At 33.7% G+C, this 18,045-nt stretch overlaps 4 protein-coding genes across 4 annotated transcripts; 2 read left to right on the top strand and 2 right to left on the bottom strand.

Moving 5' to 3' along the window:
* Nucleotides 1-50: 50 nt before the first annotated feature.
* LOC123908071 (pentatricopeptide repeat-containing protein At4g20770) lies at nt 51-3,321 on the bottom strand. Its single transcript, XM_045958577.1, has 2 exons — nt 756-3,321; nt 51-673 (listed from the first exon to the last, which is right to left on the bottom strand). Exon 1 carries the CDS (start codon nt 3,163-3,165, stop codon nt 847-849), a length of 2,319 nt encoding a protein of 772 aa, XP_045814533.1. The 5' UTR covers nt 3,166-3,321; the 3' UTR covers nt 51-673; nt 756-846.
* Nucleotides 3,322-3,712: 391 nt separating this feature from the next.
* On the bottom strand, nt 3,713-6,058 carry LOC123908070 (11-beta-hydroxysteroid dehydrogenase B). The gene is made up of 6 exons (XM_045958576.1): nt 5,876-6,058; nt 5,232-5,424; nt 4,987-5,072; nt 4,766-4,897; nt 4,469-4,633; nt 3,713-4,247 (listed from the first exon to the last, which is right to left on the bottom strand). Exons 1-6 carry the CDS (start codon nt 6,056-6,058, stop codon nt 3,930-3,932), a joined length of 1,077 nt encoding a protein of 358 aa, XP_045814532.1. The 3' UTR covers nt 3,713-3,929.
* An 811-nt stretch (nt 6,059-6,869) lies between these two features.
* On the top strand, nt 6,870-10,970 carry LOC123908068 (probable serine/threonine-protein kinase At1g09600). Its single transcript, XM_045958574.1, has 8 exons — nt 6,870-8,043; nt 8,469-8,753; nt 8,944-9,261; nt 9,406-9,633; nt 9,762-9,862; nt 9,953-10,067; nt 10,174-10,461; nt 10,592-10,970. The coding sequence occupies exons 1-8, from the start codon at nt 7,618-7,620 to the stop codon at nt 10,733-10,735; spliced, it is 1,905 nt and encodes a 634-aa protein (XP_045814530.1). The 5' UTR covers nt 6,870-7,617; the 3' UTR covers nt 10,736-10,970.
* A 1,405-nt stretch (nt 10,971-12,375) lies between these two features.
* On the top strand, nt 12,376-15,965 carry LOC123908069 (RNA-binding protein Y14). The gene is made up of 5 exons (XM_045958575.1): nt 12,376-12,517; nt 12,616-12,888; nt 12,984-13,120; nt 14,346-14,497; nt 15,640-15,965. Exons 2-5 carry the CDS (start codon nt 12,621-12,623, stop codon nt 15,683-15,685), a joined length of 603 nt encoding a protein of 200 aa, XP_045814531.1. The 5' UTR covers nt 12,376-12,517; nt 12,616-12,620; the 3' UTR covers nt 15,686-15,965.
* The last annotated feature ends 2,080 nt before the right edge of the window (nt 15,966-18,045 follow it).

The following is an 18,045-nucleotide window of genomic DNA, read 5'->3' as shown; positions in this document are numbered from 1 at the left end:
GTTTTGTCTAAAATTTGATCAAATACATCAAAAGTGAATAAAAAATATGATAAATAAATTCTAGCTTTTATTTTTGTTGAAAAATTCTAACTTTTTTATTTATTACATAAATAAATTATAAAGTTTGAATAAAGAAAATAAAAACGATAGAAATTTTAAATCTTTTCGTAACAAACTCATTATTGCCTAAGTAGCATTCTCCACATATCTGAGCCTATACTAGTCCTCTGGTGCCAATTTTGGTGGGCTGATTTAGCTTCTTCAAAAAAACAAATTCATTATTGCCTAAGTAGCATTCTCCACATATCTGAACCAATGCTAGTCCTCCATAAATTAGTCTCTTCTCGTTCCTGCTCTGTGTTCATAATTATTGTCTTCGGAACAATGAGATTGAAAAATATTTATTATCTCATAATTATATGATCAAGAATACATGTAGCCAAGAAGCACATAAGGTGCAAAATTATGTGACTCCAGTTGATAGAGTTGCTCATTTTCTCTTTTTGCTAAGCTCAAGTTAGCATGAATACAGCATGATCGCAACACAATCTAGAATGACTTCTAATTCATGAAACTGCCCCTGTTCAGCTCAAACAATTGACGCTGCAACTACCGTGATATAGATGACATGGAACTCCAGTTTAGTAAGCAATCCAATAAGTTGGACTTCCACCTATAGTTGCCAAAGTGTCGTCGGGAGAATTATCAAACATCTTCAAGGAGATATAGCAATTAAGAACAGTATAAAAATCTACCTGTGGAGTGGTTTGAGAGCACCATTTGGAGAAATTAATGAGATCTTATAGAATTGAGTTTATCTCCAAGCAATAAAAGCCATTGTTTGTTTTACACAATGCTTTGTACATCATACTTGAATTCACTCCGGCTATAACCAGGATCCTTATTTACCTGGTTATCACTCATCAGAACTCTAACAACTTGTGCATCATCCCATCTTCCCATAGAAGAATACATGTTGGCAAGAAGCACGTAAGGTGCAGAATTTTGTGGGTCCAGTCGATAGAGTTCCTCAGCTGCTCTTTTTCCCAAGCTCAAGTTAGCATGAACACGGCATGAGCTTAACACAACCTCCCATACAATTGTGTCATCTTTATACGGCATGGTATCTAGAATGACTTCTACTTCATGAAATCTTCCTGCTCGGCCTAGACAATCTATGATGCATGTATAATGATCCAACTTTGGCACCACTTCGAATTTTTGTAGCATTGCATTAAATATATCGACCCCTTCTTCGACCAATGCCGAGTGGCTACAAGCAGTTAAAACAGCAATAAAAGTAATATCATCAGGTTTTTCGCCAGATGAAATCATATCCTTATAAAGACACACAGCCTCATGACCATAACCATTTTGCGCATAACCGTGTATCATTTCATTCCAAGTAACAATATTTTTACCAGGCATGATATCGAAGTAAGATCTGGCTGCACCTACATCCCCACATTTACAGTACATTTCTACGAGAGAACTACCCACAAATACATTATCTACATAACCATCTTTTACGATCTGAGCATGGATTTGTTGTCCTTGAAACAAAGAGGAAAGTTTCGCACAAGAGCTTGCTATGGTGGTAAAAGAAAACTTGGAAGGAGAGAAGCCAAATTGTCTCATCCGTTTAAAAAAAGCCAAAGCATCTTGTTCAAGAGAATTGATTGAGAACCCAGCTATCATTGAGTTCCAACAAACAACATCTAGTTCAGACAGTTTACTGAATACATGCTCAGACAATTCCATTTTCCCACATTTCGAGTACACATTAATAAGGCTACTGGCAACATACACATCATCATAAAATCCAAGCTTTTGCGAAACTGCATGAACTTGTTTTCCAGCCTCAAGAAGTCCCAACTCAGCACATGAACTGAGAATAATGGCCAAAGTAGTCCTATCAGGATGCTGCCATTGAAACTGCATCTTTCTAAACAGTTCAACTGCCTCTCCATGATCTTCACTCTGGCTATACCCCGAAAGTATGGCATTCCATGAAATCAAACTCGGGCGCGGCATGCAGTCAAATATTCGACGCCCGACTTTAACATCCCCAGATTTAACACAAGCTGTGAGGATATTAATATAAGTAACATCATCTGGTTCATATCCGCAACATTGCATCCTCTGAAAATACTCAACAGCTTTCTCACTGTTGCATTTGTTCCCATACCCAGATATCATTATATTCCAAGAAACAATACTGTGCTTATCCATATTAACAAAAACCTTTTCAGCACAATCCATGTCCCCAGTTTTAGCATACATATCAAGCAAAGAATTGCTCAAATGAAGGTCTCTCTCAAGACCAAGTTTAATTGCGAGATTATGAATCTGTTTTCCCTGTCCATTAGTCAATAAACCACGACTATCATCACAGACACTGAAAGATGCTCCTTTTGCACATATACCCAATATGGTGGACAACGAAACAGAATCAACACGAATCCCTTTTCTCAACATGAGTCTAAACAATTCCAAAGCTTCTTTAACTTGGTTTGTTTGCGATAGCCCACCCATCATTGTAGTAAAAGTAACCTCGTTAGGTTCATGAACATCCTCAAAAACACGAAAAGCATCGCCATTTAAGCCACACTTAGAATACATACACAAAAGTGCATTACCCACATAAATATTACCATCAAGACCAACCTTGATCACCAACCCATGATTTCTCCTACCACAATGTGCATCTAATAAAGCACCACAAGCACTAAAAACAGTAGCAAATGTTATATGGGAAGGTTTAACTGAATCATGTATCATCATTGAATCATAAGTTTCCAATGCCTGTCGTTCATATCCATTTCGAACCATGGTGGTGATTATGGTGTTCAACGAAACCGTGTTTCTTTCAGGCATTTGAAGGAATAAACGACAGGCATTTTGCAAGTTGTTTGATTTGCAATAAGCCGACAAAATGGCGTTATAGGAAAAAATGTTTTTGTGGGGAATTTTGTCGAACACGTTGTGTGCAGAAGTGATTTCATTGCACTTAGAGTAGAGTTCAATGAGGTGGTTTGAGAGGAAAGTGTCTGAGAAAAGGGTGAAACGGAATAATCTAGCATGGATGATTTTGGCGGATAATAGAGATTTGTTGGTTATGCAAGATTGCAATAGATTTGCCAAATTCAAACTCTTGCTTTCCATCAATATTCAGAACACTCTAATGTGGTTTGGAACACTCTTATATATTGTGGCTTAGTAATTTTCTTAGTTCATCTTTAAATTATGGCTCAACTAGCAACAATGTTGTTAGCTTCAATGGCTGTGATGTTTCCAGTTCGGTTGTGTTTATAAAGTTCTATTTTGGTCCTTAATTAAATTATTGGTTTTATTTTCGTCTCTTAATTAATAAATGTTCCGTTTATATCCCTTAATTTTGTTAGTTAAATCGGTCTTTTTCGTTAACTTTTAACTTCAAAATTATAAAGTGATCAAATATTGTAGGTGGTCACCATAGATCTCATTAAATCTTTAGATTTTAATCATTTTATTTGTTGTAAGAAAAAGAAACCACGATCCTATTCGGTCTCAATAGACGGTGACTTGTTCGGTGTTGGTGCCGTTAAAAAAAAAAAAAAAACTTGTTCCGTGTTGGTTCGATAAAAAAAAAACAATGAGAAACTTTACATTTTGACAAAAACACTAACTAGTATAAATAAGTTAAGAAAATGGCACAAGCAATTAGAAAAACTATTCATCCATTCTCAGGCAGAGGATTTGGTTCATACAAAAAGAGATTTTCGGTAATCAGCACAAGTTTACTCTCAATTTTAACACAACTCTGAAAACTGATTACATGACATTATAGGTCCACAAAACATGATTCTAGCAAGAATGAAACATTACTTAATACACAAGTAAAACATAAGCATAAGCATCTAACACAAATGAAGATGTCTTCATTCAATTCAATCCATCTTTTGTTGCATTTGATGACTCAATGGGCCAGAGAATGTAAGGGGAACCATGCCTGTGTGACTAGGAGAACCAATACCTCCAGTGACATTATCTAGGGATCTTCCTGTCCCTATATAAGAAGAAATTCTTCTTGTCCCTTGTGGGGAAATAAGAAGCCTAAATGCCCAATTGAGAACATTTGGAGCAAAAACCCTATATAGCAAGAATACATCATACCAACTTGGAAACTTCACATATGCATCTCCTTTACATGCCCCACTTACAATTAATCTTGCAAACTCCTCTACTGCTTCACCACTCACATGCATCTAAATTCATTAATCAATCATCACAAATCAAATTAGTATGTACTCACTTTGAACCATCGGGGTGTAGCGCAAGTGGTTGGTGCGCGGTGTGTGTGAGTGTTGTAAATTTCAAGGTACCGAGTTCAATTTCTACTAATAAAAAAAAAAAATCATGTCCACTCCTCCACTTGACTATAACTTTTATATGCAAGTGCAAAAGCAACATGTAGCAAAGGACTTACTTCTCTTTCTTCCTTCCATTGCATATCAGCACCTTCCTCTAGCATGAACTTGCCTCTCGTCATTTCGCTTCCAATCCAACCATGTGTTGCTATGGTTACTCCCACCTCATCTCTCAATTCAAATCGCAGCGTCTCATAGAAGTTTATTAGTGCTGCCTTTGCAGCCTATTTACATTACATGCACAGAAAATATACAGAGAATCATAAACCAATAGAACCTCAAAGTTAAATTAACAAAAACAACTTAATTAGTTTGAAGAAACTAAAAGAAACATCCATAAACCAATATATACTTACACCAAACAAACTCATCCTTGGCAAAGGTAACCAACTTTCAACAGACGCGTTGATAATAACGCGACCATTGCTTTGGTGAAGGTAAGGAAGAGCCACTAACGTTGGATAAACATTTCCCCAAAAATTAATATCCTGAAAGACCACAGTTAGCTTCTCAACCTTAACAATCTATATCTTTTAATTTTCATTGAATTGGTGAAGTTACAAATTCGAATTCTTACCAAGAGAACTGGGAAAACTGAGGTGTCTGTAACTTCTTCAAAGTAGAATGTGTGTCCCAAACTTACTGTATTTACAAGGTGATCTACTGCACTCATATAAACAAACAAAGTTGAAAACAGCTTATGGAGAGCTTATAAAAATAAGCTGGAAACAACTTATGGAGATGGCACAAATTGTTTTAATAAGGTCTTGCAAACAGTCTCACATAACTAAGTTCAAATAAGTCAATTCAGACGAATCTTACCACGACCGAATACATGAATGGTTTCATTAACAAATCTTCTACAATCATCTTCCTTAACAACATCTGCTGCCATAATGATGACATGTCTTGCACCCAGTCGCCTTGCATTCTCAGCAATTCCCTTTAGCCTATGCTCTCTGCGTGCCACCAACATTAAATTTGCTCTCCTTATTGCATACTCATATGCAATTTGCTGCATTAATAATTTCCAAACCATACACATGAAAAAAAAAAAACTTTAACACAAACATTTTAGCAACTTTTAGAGAGGCCGAACAAAAAGAATAGTGGGATATTAAAGTATTAAGGCCTATTTGAATAAACAACTTAATTAAGTGCTTATTATAAACGTGATTATGTATAAGCTATTTCTATAACAAAAGTTAAAATAAAGTCAAATTGTTTTCTATAAACAATAAAGTCAAATTGTTTTCTATAAACAAGCTATTGGAAATAAGTTAAAATCATAAACCAATGTGCGACTTCTTAACACACCATATCACATCCAACACTATTGAACTTGGGACATGGATATAAATGGTGAATGGCCTAATAATTTGTCCTATAAACTAGTTTATTCAAACAGTCTCACAAGTGCTTATCTCAGTAAGTAAATAAGCTCGTATAAGTCAATCCAAACTTGCCTCTCCAATGGCAGAAGATGCTCCAGTGATGATGACAACTTTACTATCCATATCCTCACCATATATATGATTATATAGCCACTCACAAGCATTAAGGAAACAAAGTGATGGCCATGAGAAAGCTAACATGATTAAACTTGCTGGAGGGACAAACAAATTAAGCAAGAAATTCAGAAAATCCATAACTGAGTTAAGGTATGATGGAAGAGCTAGTAAGATAAGAGAGAAAATAATAATGTACTATATAGTGATTTAGCTCAACACACTACTATACTATTGCTATTGCTATTATTACATACATGCAATTGTAAAAGAGATTTGATCACACGTGTAGGTGTAAAGAGCCCTTGTTGTGACGTTTGGAATTTGGTTTGGATTTTCCAGCTAGCAAGCTGCATGAATTCTCTTTGATCTCTGCCTACACTACATCCATGGGGAGGGGACACCTGCACATATGTTTTATTAACATTTCAATTGTTGCAACACTATATGTTAAAAATAAATGTATGCATGTGAAAGACTTGTTTCACTTGCGTACCATAAACTCGCCATCTATGACTCTTAATATACGCATATTACTAGACATTTTAAAGATTTAATAACATATGATTCAACGAATTTTAGTTAGTTCTGGTATTACTTTATAAATATATTGTAAAGTTATATCTTTGTGCGACTTTTAACATAAAATTATTAGTATTTAAAATTTAAATCAAATAAAAGAAAGTTAATTTTTGCATATTTTTCTGTCAGTATTCAAATTTTATTTTGTCACACAGTTAAGTTAATATAACATTTTCACTATACATCAATTTTAGCTTGTTATTTGATGTGTAAAAGAATACTGTTTTCTGTTTCAAATTCCAACAAATTATTTGATGTGCAAGGTAATAATGAAGTATTGTTAATGTAAAATACATGGTCCTACGTAATTTTAGCACTTGACTTCACTCACACCCCAAAATTTATCTTCCTCCAACGATTCTTCCAAATCACATCATAATAATCAAATTTTCTGTTTTTTTCTAACAAAATTTCCATTTATGTCCCTCTTTCTTCCATCTTTAGCTTCTTCTCCAAGATTCAACAATCTATTACTTTGTCCAAAAAATTGATTTTTTTTTACCTTTGATTCAATTAAGAGGGTAAATAAAAATCTTGTAAATTGCAGAAAATTCTAATCAAGCATTTTTCACCCTTTCACATTGTTCAAAGGTCAATCAATTTTTGCAATTATCCTTCATTTCTTGAAATTTCCATTTGTAATATTTCAATTATCAATCTTTTTCTTAATTAAGAGGTAAATTAATCATCTTCCTTAGTTAATTGTTCCTTGATTTTCAAAAATCTGTTATCATCAGATTGTGCTTGAGTCCTTCTTGAGGATTTGGTGGCATTAACCATTGAATTTTGAGACCTATTTGCCAAATTCATAATCTCCAAATTTTGGAATATTTTGTTGGAAATTAATATATATTGAAATATTACATTGTTGCGACATTGATCTTATAAGGTGGATTTTTCACTAGTATCAATCTTTGCCCTAAATAAAAGGGCACCCCTTACAAATTTTCATTGTTAATGGCTACATGATTTTGGGAAGAAATATAAGGGTGGGAGCTTTTGGGTTCCCTAGAAAAACACAATTGTAACAAGGATTAAGTTTTACAAAAGGGTAATTATCTATTAATTGAAAAGTACCCTTTTGTAATTAGAGAGGAGGGTGTGTTAATAACAATAAAATGGGGTGCATTTGCTCAAAATACTCAAACAAAGACAAAGTTGAAGAATATGGGAAAGGAAATGAGTGGAATAAGTCTTCAGTGCAAATAGTTGCTCCTACACAGTTAAATGGGGTTGGAGTTGGTTCGGATGGTTCTAACTCAGTGCGTCGTTTGGCTAAGGCGCCTTCGCAAGTGGTTAGAGCAGAAGAAGAGAAAAGCAGTCACTTTGATGTTGCTATAAAAAGTCTACATCATAGATGTATGACAGTAAGTTCTAGTGTAGGTGAAAAAAAGCCACTAATGAGTAGAATACTCAGTGTGCAAAATTTTTCAGGAGAACAATATGTTGATTCTGGGTGGCCAATATGGTTGTCTTCGGTTGCTAAAGAGGCTATCAAAGGTTGGGTTCCGAGAAGGGCGGACTCTTTTGAAAAATTAGACCAAGTTAGTTCTATTTATATTGTCTTTTCTCTTTTTGTTTCAAAATGTTTAGTTTTAATTGTTGGCAAGTTTTACTATGGTTGATAGGTGGTCCACGATGCACTAGTACTTGAAAGTCCTCCAAAATATTGACGATTGATGATGTCATCTTCTAGAAGTAGAAGCTTACAGTCTTCTTTGTCTTCACGACTAAGATGATGACCTAATCGGTTTAGTTTGACAAAAGCAGGAGTTGTTTTTATCAAACCAAAACCGATTAGATCATTATCTCAGGCACTGCAACAAGAAGATTTGTAAGCTTATACTTATGAGAGCCGACATTGATCATCGTTAGATTTTTGAATAATTTTACATTATTAATCGATCGTGAATGTATAACTTGCCTAAATAATTTATTTAGACTTAAGTGAATATTGTTGTATATGCAGATTGGACAAGGGGCGTATAGTAGTGTGCACAAAGCTATTGACCTTGAAACTGGTAAATATGTGGCTTTGAAGAAAGTTCGATTTTCAAGTGGAGATGTTGAAAGTGTCCGTTTTATGGCAAGAGAAATCTATATTTTGCGTCAACTTGACCATCCTAACATCCTCAAACTTGAAGGTCTTGTCACATCTAGAACATCAACTAGTTTGTACCTTGTTTTTGAATATATGGAGCATGACCTTGCTGGATTAGCAGCTAGACCTGGTGTCAAGTTCACTGAACCACAGGTATATAATAAATTTGATAATGGTTCAAAAATGTGGTTGTTGTTGCGGTTATGTTGCAAACATTGATTTTACTACAAAATGTAGGGAAGTGTAACTAGTGATGTAGCCTCAACTTCAAATGCAATGTCATTGTAGATATCTCTAAAATCTCTTTGTATTGTAGTTTCATGGTATAAAGTTGTTTATGCAGATTAAATGTTTCATGAAGCAACTATTATCCGGGCTAGAACACTGTCATAGTAGGGGTGTGTTGCATCGTGACATCAAGGGCTCTAATCTTCTAGTTGATAAAGACGGAAATCTAAAGATTGGAGATTTTGGTCTAGCAACTGTCCATGAACCTGATAGCAAGGTGCCATTGACAAGTCGTGTCGTGACTCTTTGGTATAGGGCCCCTGAACTTTTACTAGGTGCTACTGACTATGGTGCTACAATTGACTTGTGGAGTGCTGGTTGCATTCTAGCTGAATTGTTGATGGGCAAGCCTATCATGCCTGGAAGGACAGAGGTATATATACTTTTTCAGTAACCAATATGTATCATTCTTATATTTTTATATATTAGAACTTGTCCATAAAATGAAAAAATTCATTCATATGAAATAATATATAGTTTGGTAATGTGATATTTGACAATGATTCAATTTGTGCAGGTGGAACAAATGCACAAAATTTTTAAGCTTTGTGGTTCTCCATCTGAAGACTATTGGCAAAGGAAAAAACTTCCATATGCAACAAGTTTTAAACCACAAAACGCTTATAAACGACAACTAGCCGATACATTTAAAGACTTCCCTTCTACTGCATTGGAACTTGTTGATAGGCTCCTTTCAATGGAACCAGAACAACGAGGAACTGCAACTTTCGCCCTTCAGAGTCAGGTAATTCTTTCTCAACATCCTTTTTCTCTCTCTCACCATAATGGATTGTTTTAGATTGATGGTGTTCTATTTGTAGTAATTGTTATAAATATCTTACCTTGTTAATGTTCATGTTGGATATTTTTCAGTTCTTCACTACGGATCCTTTGCCTTGTGATCCTTCGCGTTTACCAAAGTTTCCGCCAAGCAAGGAGTTCGATCTAAAGCGTCAAAATAAAGAAGCCGCAAGGTATTTTAAATGTCTAGATGTTGAATATACTGATTGAGGATTGAGGATTCTCTATAAATGATTGCTTTCTTTATTTGTTGATATGATCAGAAAAAATATAGAAGCTGTCAAAGTATGCGGACCAAGAACTGTTTTAAGAGGATCGGGAAATACCAAAGCATTGGAAGCACCGGACTATAATGCTCGAGGAGATTTATCTTTGCGGGTAACATTTTAAGAAAACAAACATATCCATAGTGATTATGCTATTTACTGCATAATTAATAATTATGCTTAACTCTCTCTCTCATGATTGCTTTTAACATTGATAGGGTAAGCCAAATACTAGAATGTCCCGTCTTAGATATGAATCACAAGAAGACGATGAGTCGAACCATAAGTGTGAACCAAGTAGAATATCTATGCACAACGGCTATACAAATTCAGCAGCATTGACGCACAGCAATACAACAGGACCATCCTCGTTATGCAATAAGAGACCAGAATCATCTATACAAAATATTCCTGAGTTAAGGACACAAAGGTCTCAATTGAATGAAGTAGCAGTAGATTCTTCTATTAAAAAGGAACAAGGCATGTCAGGCCAAGAAACCGGAACGGTAAATATCAACTTTCTCTACTACTGCCAACTTTTTTAATTCTCCCTATTTCATAAATGAGATATATATATATTTAGCAACGAAGATAGTAATTTTTATAGTTTTAACACGAGATTCTTTGTGAATGTAGGGTTATGTGCCTAAGAAAAATAGAATCCATTGTTCCGGACCGTTGATGATGTCTTCTGGTGGAAATATTGATGACATGCTAAGAGAGCACGAACGGTTAATGCAAGATGTTTTCCGTAGTGTCAAGAAGGGGAATCCGCAATGAAACTCGAGCGTTTATCGTTGTGAAACCCTATTTTGGCATGCATTTTCTACAGCCTGATAAAGGAAAAGAATGAGATATGTATGATAGATGGTTAACAATTATTGATGCAAAAGTATATTATGATCATTGATCGTTGGGGTTCTTTGTTGTTAACTTGTTACTACATATTGATGGAGAAGTTACAATGGAAATTCTTTCATTTCTTATACATTATGCCTGATAATTAGTTTAAGTATATGGTATGCCTGAAAGGAAAACATATATTTGAATTTTGAAGCTTGAAAATTCATATTTAAACATACGTGAATGACCAAAATGATGTAAAAAAAGAAATAAATCATCAAATCGTTGTATGAAATTAAATTAAGGGACCACAAAAATAATTTTCATTTAAAATATGACAAAAAAAAAAGTCTTTATTCTAACAATGTCAATGGTTTTTCTACACCATCAATCAATTACAATTTTTTTTTTTTTTTGAAGACCAATCAATTACAATTGTTAGTTTACTAATAAAATATAGATAATATTATTGTTACATACGGCCGGTGCATACAAAATATAAAACACTATTTACATATTGTGGCAACTTCTAAAACTATTATTAATTTTAATTATGTGAAAATTGATTTAGTTGTAAGGAAGTGATGAATTTGAAGATGTTATGAGTTTGTTCGCAGGAGACAGATTCGTTATTTTTAATTTTTAGTCAACTTAAATATATAATTATTTTAATCAAGATACTTACGAGTGAAGATAATATTATGTTTTTAAGCATAGATAGAATCTAAATTTTTTTCAATAACATCAACAAGTTCGGGGCTATTATTACAAGGTGGACCTTCATGACCACCTATTGGTTCTTGTGGAAGTGGAGAAATAAATCTATTTTTAAAGATGATTTTCATCTGTCAAATAATTCTATTTTGGCGACACAAAATTTTACTAGAGAGATGGATTTGCGGTCAACCCAATTGCCTCACAGTGATCTTCAAATAAAGTATACAATCTACATAGGCTGGAAAAAAACCGCTAAAGGTTGGATAAACCTCAATTGTGACGGTGCTTGCAAAGGAGATGTAGAGTCGTCAGGTTGTGGCGGTCTTTTTCGAAACTCTAATGGGAGATAGGTGAAAGGCTACGTTAAAAAGATCTGTGTGTGTGTGGCGCCTTTTACGCTGAGTTGTGGGGCATGTATCTAGGCTTGGAGGGAGCGTATTCCACAACTCATTAGTGACTTCAAAATTATGATTAATATGATTACGGATAATTGCAAGTTCAACTGAGCGGTTCCTTCATTAGTGTGGTGTATTTGAAATTGTTGGCTTTGAATTGGCGTGTCAAGTTTTGTCATACTTGGAGAGAGGATAATCGTTGTAATGATTGGCTTGCTAACATTAGCATCTCATTAGATTCGTCAATTTGTGTTAGAATGAAGACTCCTCCTAGTGAGCTCCGTAATTTTATTTTGATGATTTTTCTATAACTTACATGCATAGAAATATTCATTCAATTTTTTAGTTTCTTGTTGGGTCTTCGGTCCTCGTTCGTAAAAAAAAAACAAAAACCTAAAATTGGTGGCCAATTTTTTTATTGATTTTCTTACTTAAAAAAAATGACACAGAAATTATAAATTAATTTGAATTATTCGAATAGTGTAGAATATTTTCAATTACTTTATTACGATTATTATCACTCGTTGTAAATCGTAATTCAAACGAACGGAAATTGGAACCCTAGCTGAACCCTTTCTTCCTCATTCTCTCATTCTTCCATCACCAGGTTCGTAACTCCTAGCCTAAAACCTAACCTAATATTTCTTCAATTTTGCCACAACATAATCACCGAACCTAATTTTGCTTCGTTTTTTGCGTTTTCAGCGACGATGAGCGCCGCCGACGGAGAAGCTTTGGATTTCGAGCCGGAGGATGATGACTTGATGGACGAAGATAATGCTCCTGACGCCGATGCATCTCCTCCACATCCCAAACTCAAATCCGCCATAACCGCTTCTTCAACTCTCTCCGCTCCTAAAAAGACCAAAGGTCGTGGTTTCCGTCAGGATTCTGATTCCGCCGCTAATCGTACCTCTCGTCTCACTGGTTCTGAATTTGATACTCTTACTGCTGAGGGTGGTCCTGGACCTCAGAGATGTTAGTGTTTTCTCCAATTTTCAATTTAATTGTTGTTTTTTATGATTTTGATTTTAGGTTATTATTGATGTGAATGTTGAATTTTGATTATGTAGCTATTGAAGGATGGATTATTTTGGTGACTGGTGTTCATGAGGAAGCTCAAGATGATGATTTGCAAAATGCTTTTGGTGAATATGGAGAGATTAAGAATCTTCACTTGAATCTTGATCGCCGTACTGGTTTTGTCAAAGTATGTAACTAATGCTCTTTCATTCATTTTTCACTCACTATGTTGTTTTTGTTATATAATAATCATTCTTGTGCATTACAACTCGTTCATTAAATTGACTAGTTTCATGGATTGTATTTAGTTAAGTTATAAATTGGAGCATGGTATCAAATCGTGATTATTTTCCGAATTGTGAATCAAATCTTGTTATGAATCATAAGATACATGGTCAATAAAAATTACATTTTTAAATACATCTAAGTGGCATAGCAAAATTAAGAGCTGATATATCATATATGAACGTCAATAATTTAAGATTTAAGTTATGTATCAAAAATCAAATGACAAGCAAGCTATGCAATGAATTGAGAATCATTATAGTGAACTGAGATTCAAGATGGGATTCATTTCATCCAAAGTAGATATGGTGAAACAGACTTGAAATTCATATCCATTGGGTTCACTGTTAACCATGATCCTGAGTTGGGTTGAGAGATAATTATAGTGCCACCAAAGTTTGTTCTAGCTAGGGTACTCCCGAATGATTTGACCTTAACAGAAGTTTTCATCTCATATGATTTCATCGTTAGGTGGGCTTAACTTTCCATTTCATGTCACAGTCATGGCATGAATTCTGCTCCGCTGCACACAATAAATCATTGGCCCTAAGCTGTTACTTAGGGGGAGCAGTTGGTTGTTGATTTGTTTCTCATGGATACAAACTTTATTTATAACATGACCCACCACCAACTGCACTCCATTATAGTATTTTTTTTTTTCCTTTTCAAATTTATGTTGCTCTAACTCTTATGTATAAATTAACGCAGTCTTGATTTTTATTGGATGTAGTTGAAGAAATATACAATCCTAACTAGTAACTGTGTGTAGGCTATATCGTCTTTTCTTTTACGTTTTATACTTTTATGACGCCGCTTTAACTCTTATTTGCCACTTTCCCTGCTTTGATTTCATCTTATTTTTTTATTAAGAAAAATTAAGACTCTTTTGTAAAGTGCTTGTAATTTTGTAAATAGGGTTGATCCTTGTGTAGGTAAATTTTCTGCCACTTCTGTTTCTATGTTCATACAGCATCGATTGATGTTTCAAAATGAGCATCCGAAACTGCAGATTGTCTCTTCTTTTATTGTAACTTTATTCAGCAACTCTTGCTCATTTTTGTATCTGCCACTCTATCACGTGAAGATTTTGGTTTCTATACTGATAAGTGTTTTGATTTTATTTTTAGGGTTATGCACTGATTGAATATGAGCGTTCTGAGGAAGCTCGGAATGCAATAGAGAATCTGAATGGATCTGAGCTTCTTACGCAAACCATTTATGTTGATTGGGCTTTCAGCAGTGGACCTATTAACGAGTCAGTTAAAAGAAAGAATGCCAGGTATGTTTTTGTGTCAGCAGGGTAGTATGCTATTTCACTACATTAATCTTTAACTAAGTTCCATCCAGTGTTGGTCTGAGTTTTACATCATTTATTTGAGTTGATATTTCCTATTACAACAACCGAGTCTTATCCCACAAGGTGGGGTTAGCTACATGGATCAAACCACAATATGGTTTGTTATCATATTTCATGCTTATAACCAATTCATTGGCATCTGGATCTGTTTTGAAAGTTGTTAGTAGTTTTTCTTGGCCTTCTCCCGCCTCTAGCAATTGGATTGCCCTTTGTTAATCAACAGTTGATATTACTCGGTTTATTCTCTAATTTGAATTGCACTCAAAACTTTAAAGGATCCTAATCCCTCCTCTGCACATGTCAAAATCACCTAATTTGAGATTTTACCATCTTTTCTACAATAAGTTCTACTCAACTCTCTAATGATATCATCCCTAATCCTACCCATTCCAGTCTTTCCACACATCCAACACAACATTTGAATCCCTTCTACACTTGGTTAACGTTCGCATTGGTTTTTTATTGTTCAACACTCCGTCCATACAATATTGTTGGTCTAATAGTTATTATCTTGAGCAGTATTGTTTTTTCACATAAAACATATGAGCTACTTCTTCCTTTCAACCACCCTGTTTAAATCCAATGATCTACACCTATTTCTACATTGTTGTTTTGTACTATGGTCCTGAAATATTTAAACATGTGGTGTCCTATTGTAGAATTTATTTTTGCCAACATAGACAACCTTCTTAAAAGTTTGTAAAACATATTCCACTTCATTGTTGATTGGCTTCATCAGAAATTAAAATGGATATTATGTTTTCTCCTTTTCAATAGATTGAAAAATGAAGATAAGGTGTATTGTCCTGTACTAGCATTTATACATTTGTATTCCAACTTTCAACTTGTTTATTATAAGCCCCCTCTCCCCCTTTCAGTTGCGCTAAGCAGATGCTAAATGCTATTGCTAAGCTTCTTCCCCTTATACAAACACCCCATTGTAAATTAAAACAGTTGGTCAGAACTTCAAATGGGTGGAAAATTTAGGGATGTTTTCTCGACATTTATTGTATAAATTTGTCAGAGTTTAGCATTTGAGTATTTGCAACTTTGTCATTTTGCAGAGCACCTCAGCGGCGCTCCAGGAGCCCTCGGAGGAGATATACATGATGTCAGTTGTGTGAACCTTTAGATGAGCGGTGTGATTTCTGTTTGTCCTGTTGTGAATGATTTTTCCTATACTTATGCTCTGCTTACATCAGGCAAAATACATATTGGTTGTTAAGGATTCTTATCTTACATCATTTGTTAAATGCCATTGACCTAACTTCAAGTTCATTATGGTGTATGATGTTTTAACATATTAATCTGTTTGATTTAGTTGTTTTTTTGATTAATATGTAATGTAATGACATTGTGTTGAGGAAGGTAGGATCTGTTTTGGATTTCATCTTTTGTGTGGTACGTACGCATAAATGAGTGAAGTGTGCCAGCTTGTTAACTTTTTTCTCTAAACGAGGGAGGCATATTCTCTTTTCTCTTTTTTCTTTGTCTTTATGTATTGTACTTTTAAATGATAACGTTACACTCCGTGCATTTTTGTGGCATAGGTATCGTGTTAAGGGTTCATATTTGTAACAACAATCTCTAGTAGCTAGCTTTGAATGGTTCTTGTCGTTTACTTTGTAACCTTGCCTGTGAATATGTGATGTCTAAAATTGGTGGTATAACATAAAATGACTGGTTTTAACTGGGACAATATTTGATTTTCTGTGACATTAATTGATTTTAAGTGAATTTATTTTGCCTAAAAGTGAGCTCAATTAATTCAAGAATCAATAGCTACGAGTTCTAGTTCTAACTTAAAATCAATTTTGAAGATAAAATCAATTTTACTTGAGAGCAACTAAATGTCAAAATCAATAAATTTTATATCCTTAGAACTATTTTTTTGGGTCAAGTAACCTAGTAGTTAGAAATTTTACTTTTAAGGTGAATAAGTGGAGTGTCTTGTTTGAATTTCACTCCTTGGATATATAATGTAATGTCCTTACCAATTAAGCTAAGTTTTTATATATATAATGCAATGTCCTTATCAATTAAGCTAAGTTCATTGCGACACTTTGAAAATTAGTTTTAACTCCTAAATTTAACTCCACCTATAAAACAGATATTTGTTTGATTTGAGGAGATAATAATTGCTTTTGAGTGAATTAATTTTATCAAAAAGCGAGTTACAGATAAAGTAATTTATTTTTTGACAATAAGATAAAGTAATTTATCATTTATGTTTAAATATGTTCATGCAAAAGTCAGTTAAACAATAAATTTGGGTGTTAAGATCAATTATCAATCAAAAGTTACGAATTTTAACTTTAAATTAAAATCAATTTGAGTATAATTTTATGGTTATTTATTTTTTGTCTGTAGACAAATAGTAAACACTATCTAAAACTCACTCACCATTTGTGAGGCGAATTTGAATTCGAGAGAAAATATTCAGCATATCCGCTGTTTTTTATTTTTATTTTTTGACAATGTTGTATATTGTTGTTTAACTTATATTTTAGGTACAAAGTATAATGTTTTTAGAATTAGAAAGTTTACTTTTTGCTAGATATCTTTGTTTAGTGAATTTCGTAAAGTGAAAACAGGTTTGCTCAACCAAAGATGAAAAAGTTAAATTAGGTTCTAAATTTAGCAAACTGTTGATGAAAAAGCTCAATTAGGTTCTAAATTTAGCAATGGGACAATACCATAACACCCTGATTCCCTCAACAATGAGTTTCTTTCCTCATTGTTCAGCCTTGTGTTAAAGCAAATAATGCCACAATTTTTATGGAAAAGCTTTGAAGTTACATTTTTGCCTGAACTTACATTTTTGCCCTTACGAATAAAGTTTGGAATGTATTTTTCGAATTTGTTTTTGTCAGTAAAAATGATATTTAAACTTCGGAAAATACATTTCAAACTTTATTCGCAAGGGCAAAAATGTAAATCCAGAGAATTTCACTTCGAACTTTTTTTTGCCGTTAAATACTTAAATATGATATTAAACTAAAAGTTCGAAAAATACGTTTTAAACTTTATTCGCAATTACAAAAATGAAAATTTAGAGCATTTGACATCAGAAGATTTATATTATAATGCACTAAAATAGTCTTGACTATTCACTAAAATTGGATAGTTAATCTCTCTAATGATATCCTCTGTAACAAGTAACAACCAACTGAACTACAATTATACAATGTATCATTTTTCAAGTTAATCACTTTACTCCAATTTCGTTGCTAAGCTATTTTTCCCATTGTTTTTTCTTTTTCTTTTTACTTCTTGTTGTATCCCTTTTATAAAAATTAATCAATTAATTCCAATGAACTTGAAAATTTAAATTACATGAATTTTATTGTTTTATTATTTACTCCAATCCCAATCAAAATAAACAAATGTCACAAAAACATTTCTCTTTTAAATAAGTCCATAATACTTTTCTTTGTTTATCGTATTTAATTCTTAAGTTGTTATTTACA

Source organism: Trifolium pratense, linkage group LG2, assembly GCF_020283565.1.
Source record: "Trifolium pratense cultivar HEN17-A07 linkage group LG2, ARS_RC_1.1, whole genome shotgun sequence".
Taxonomy (NCBI): Eukaryota; Viridiplantae; Streptophyta; class Magnoliopsida; order Fabales; family Fabaceae; genus Trifolium; species Trifolium pratense.
This window is presented reverse-complemented; position numbering and strand designations above follow the sequence as displayed.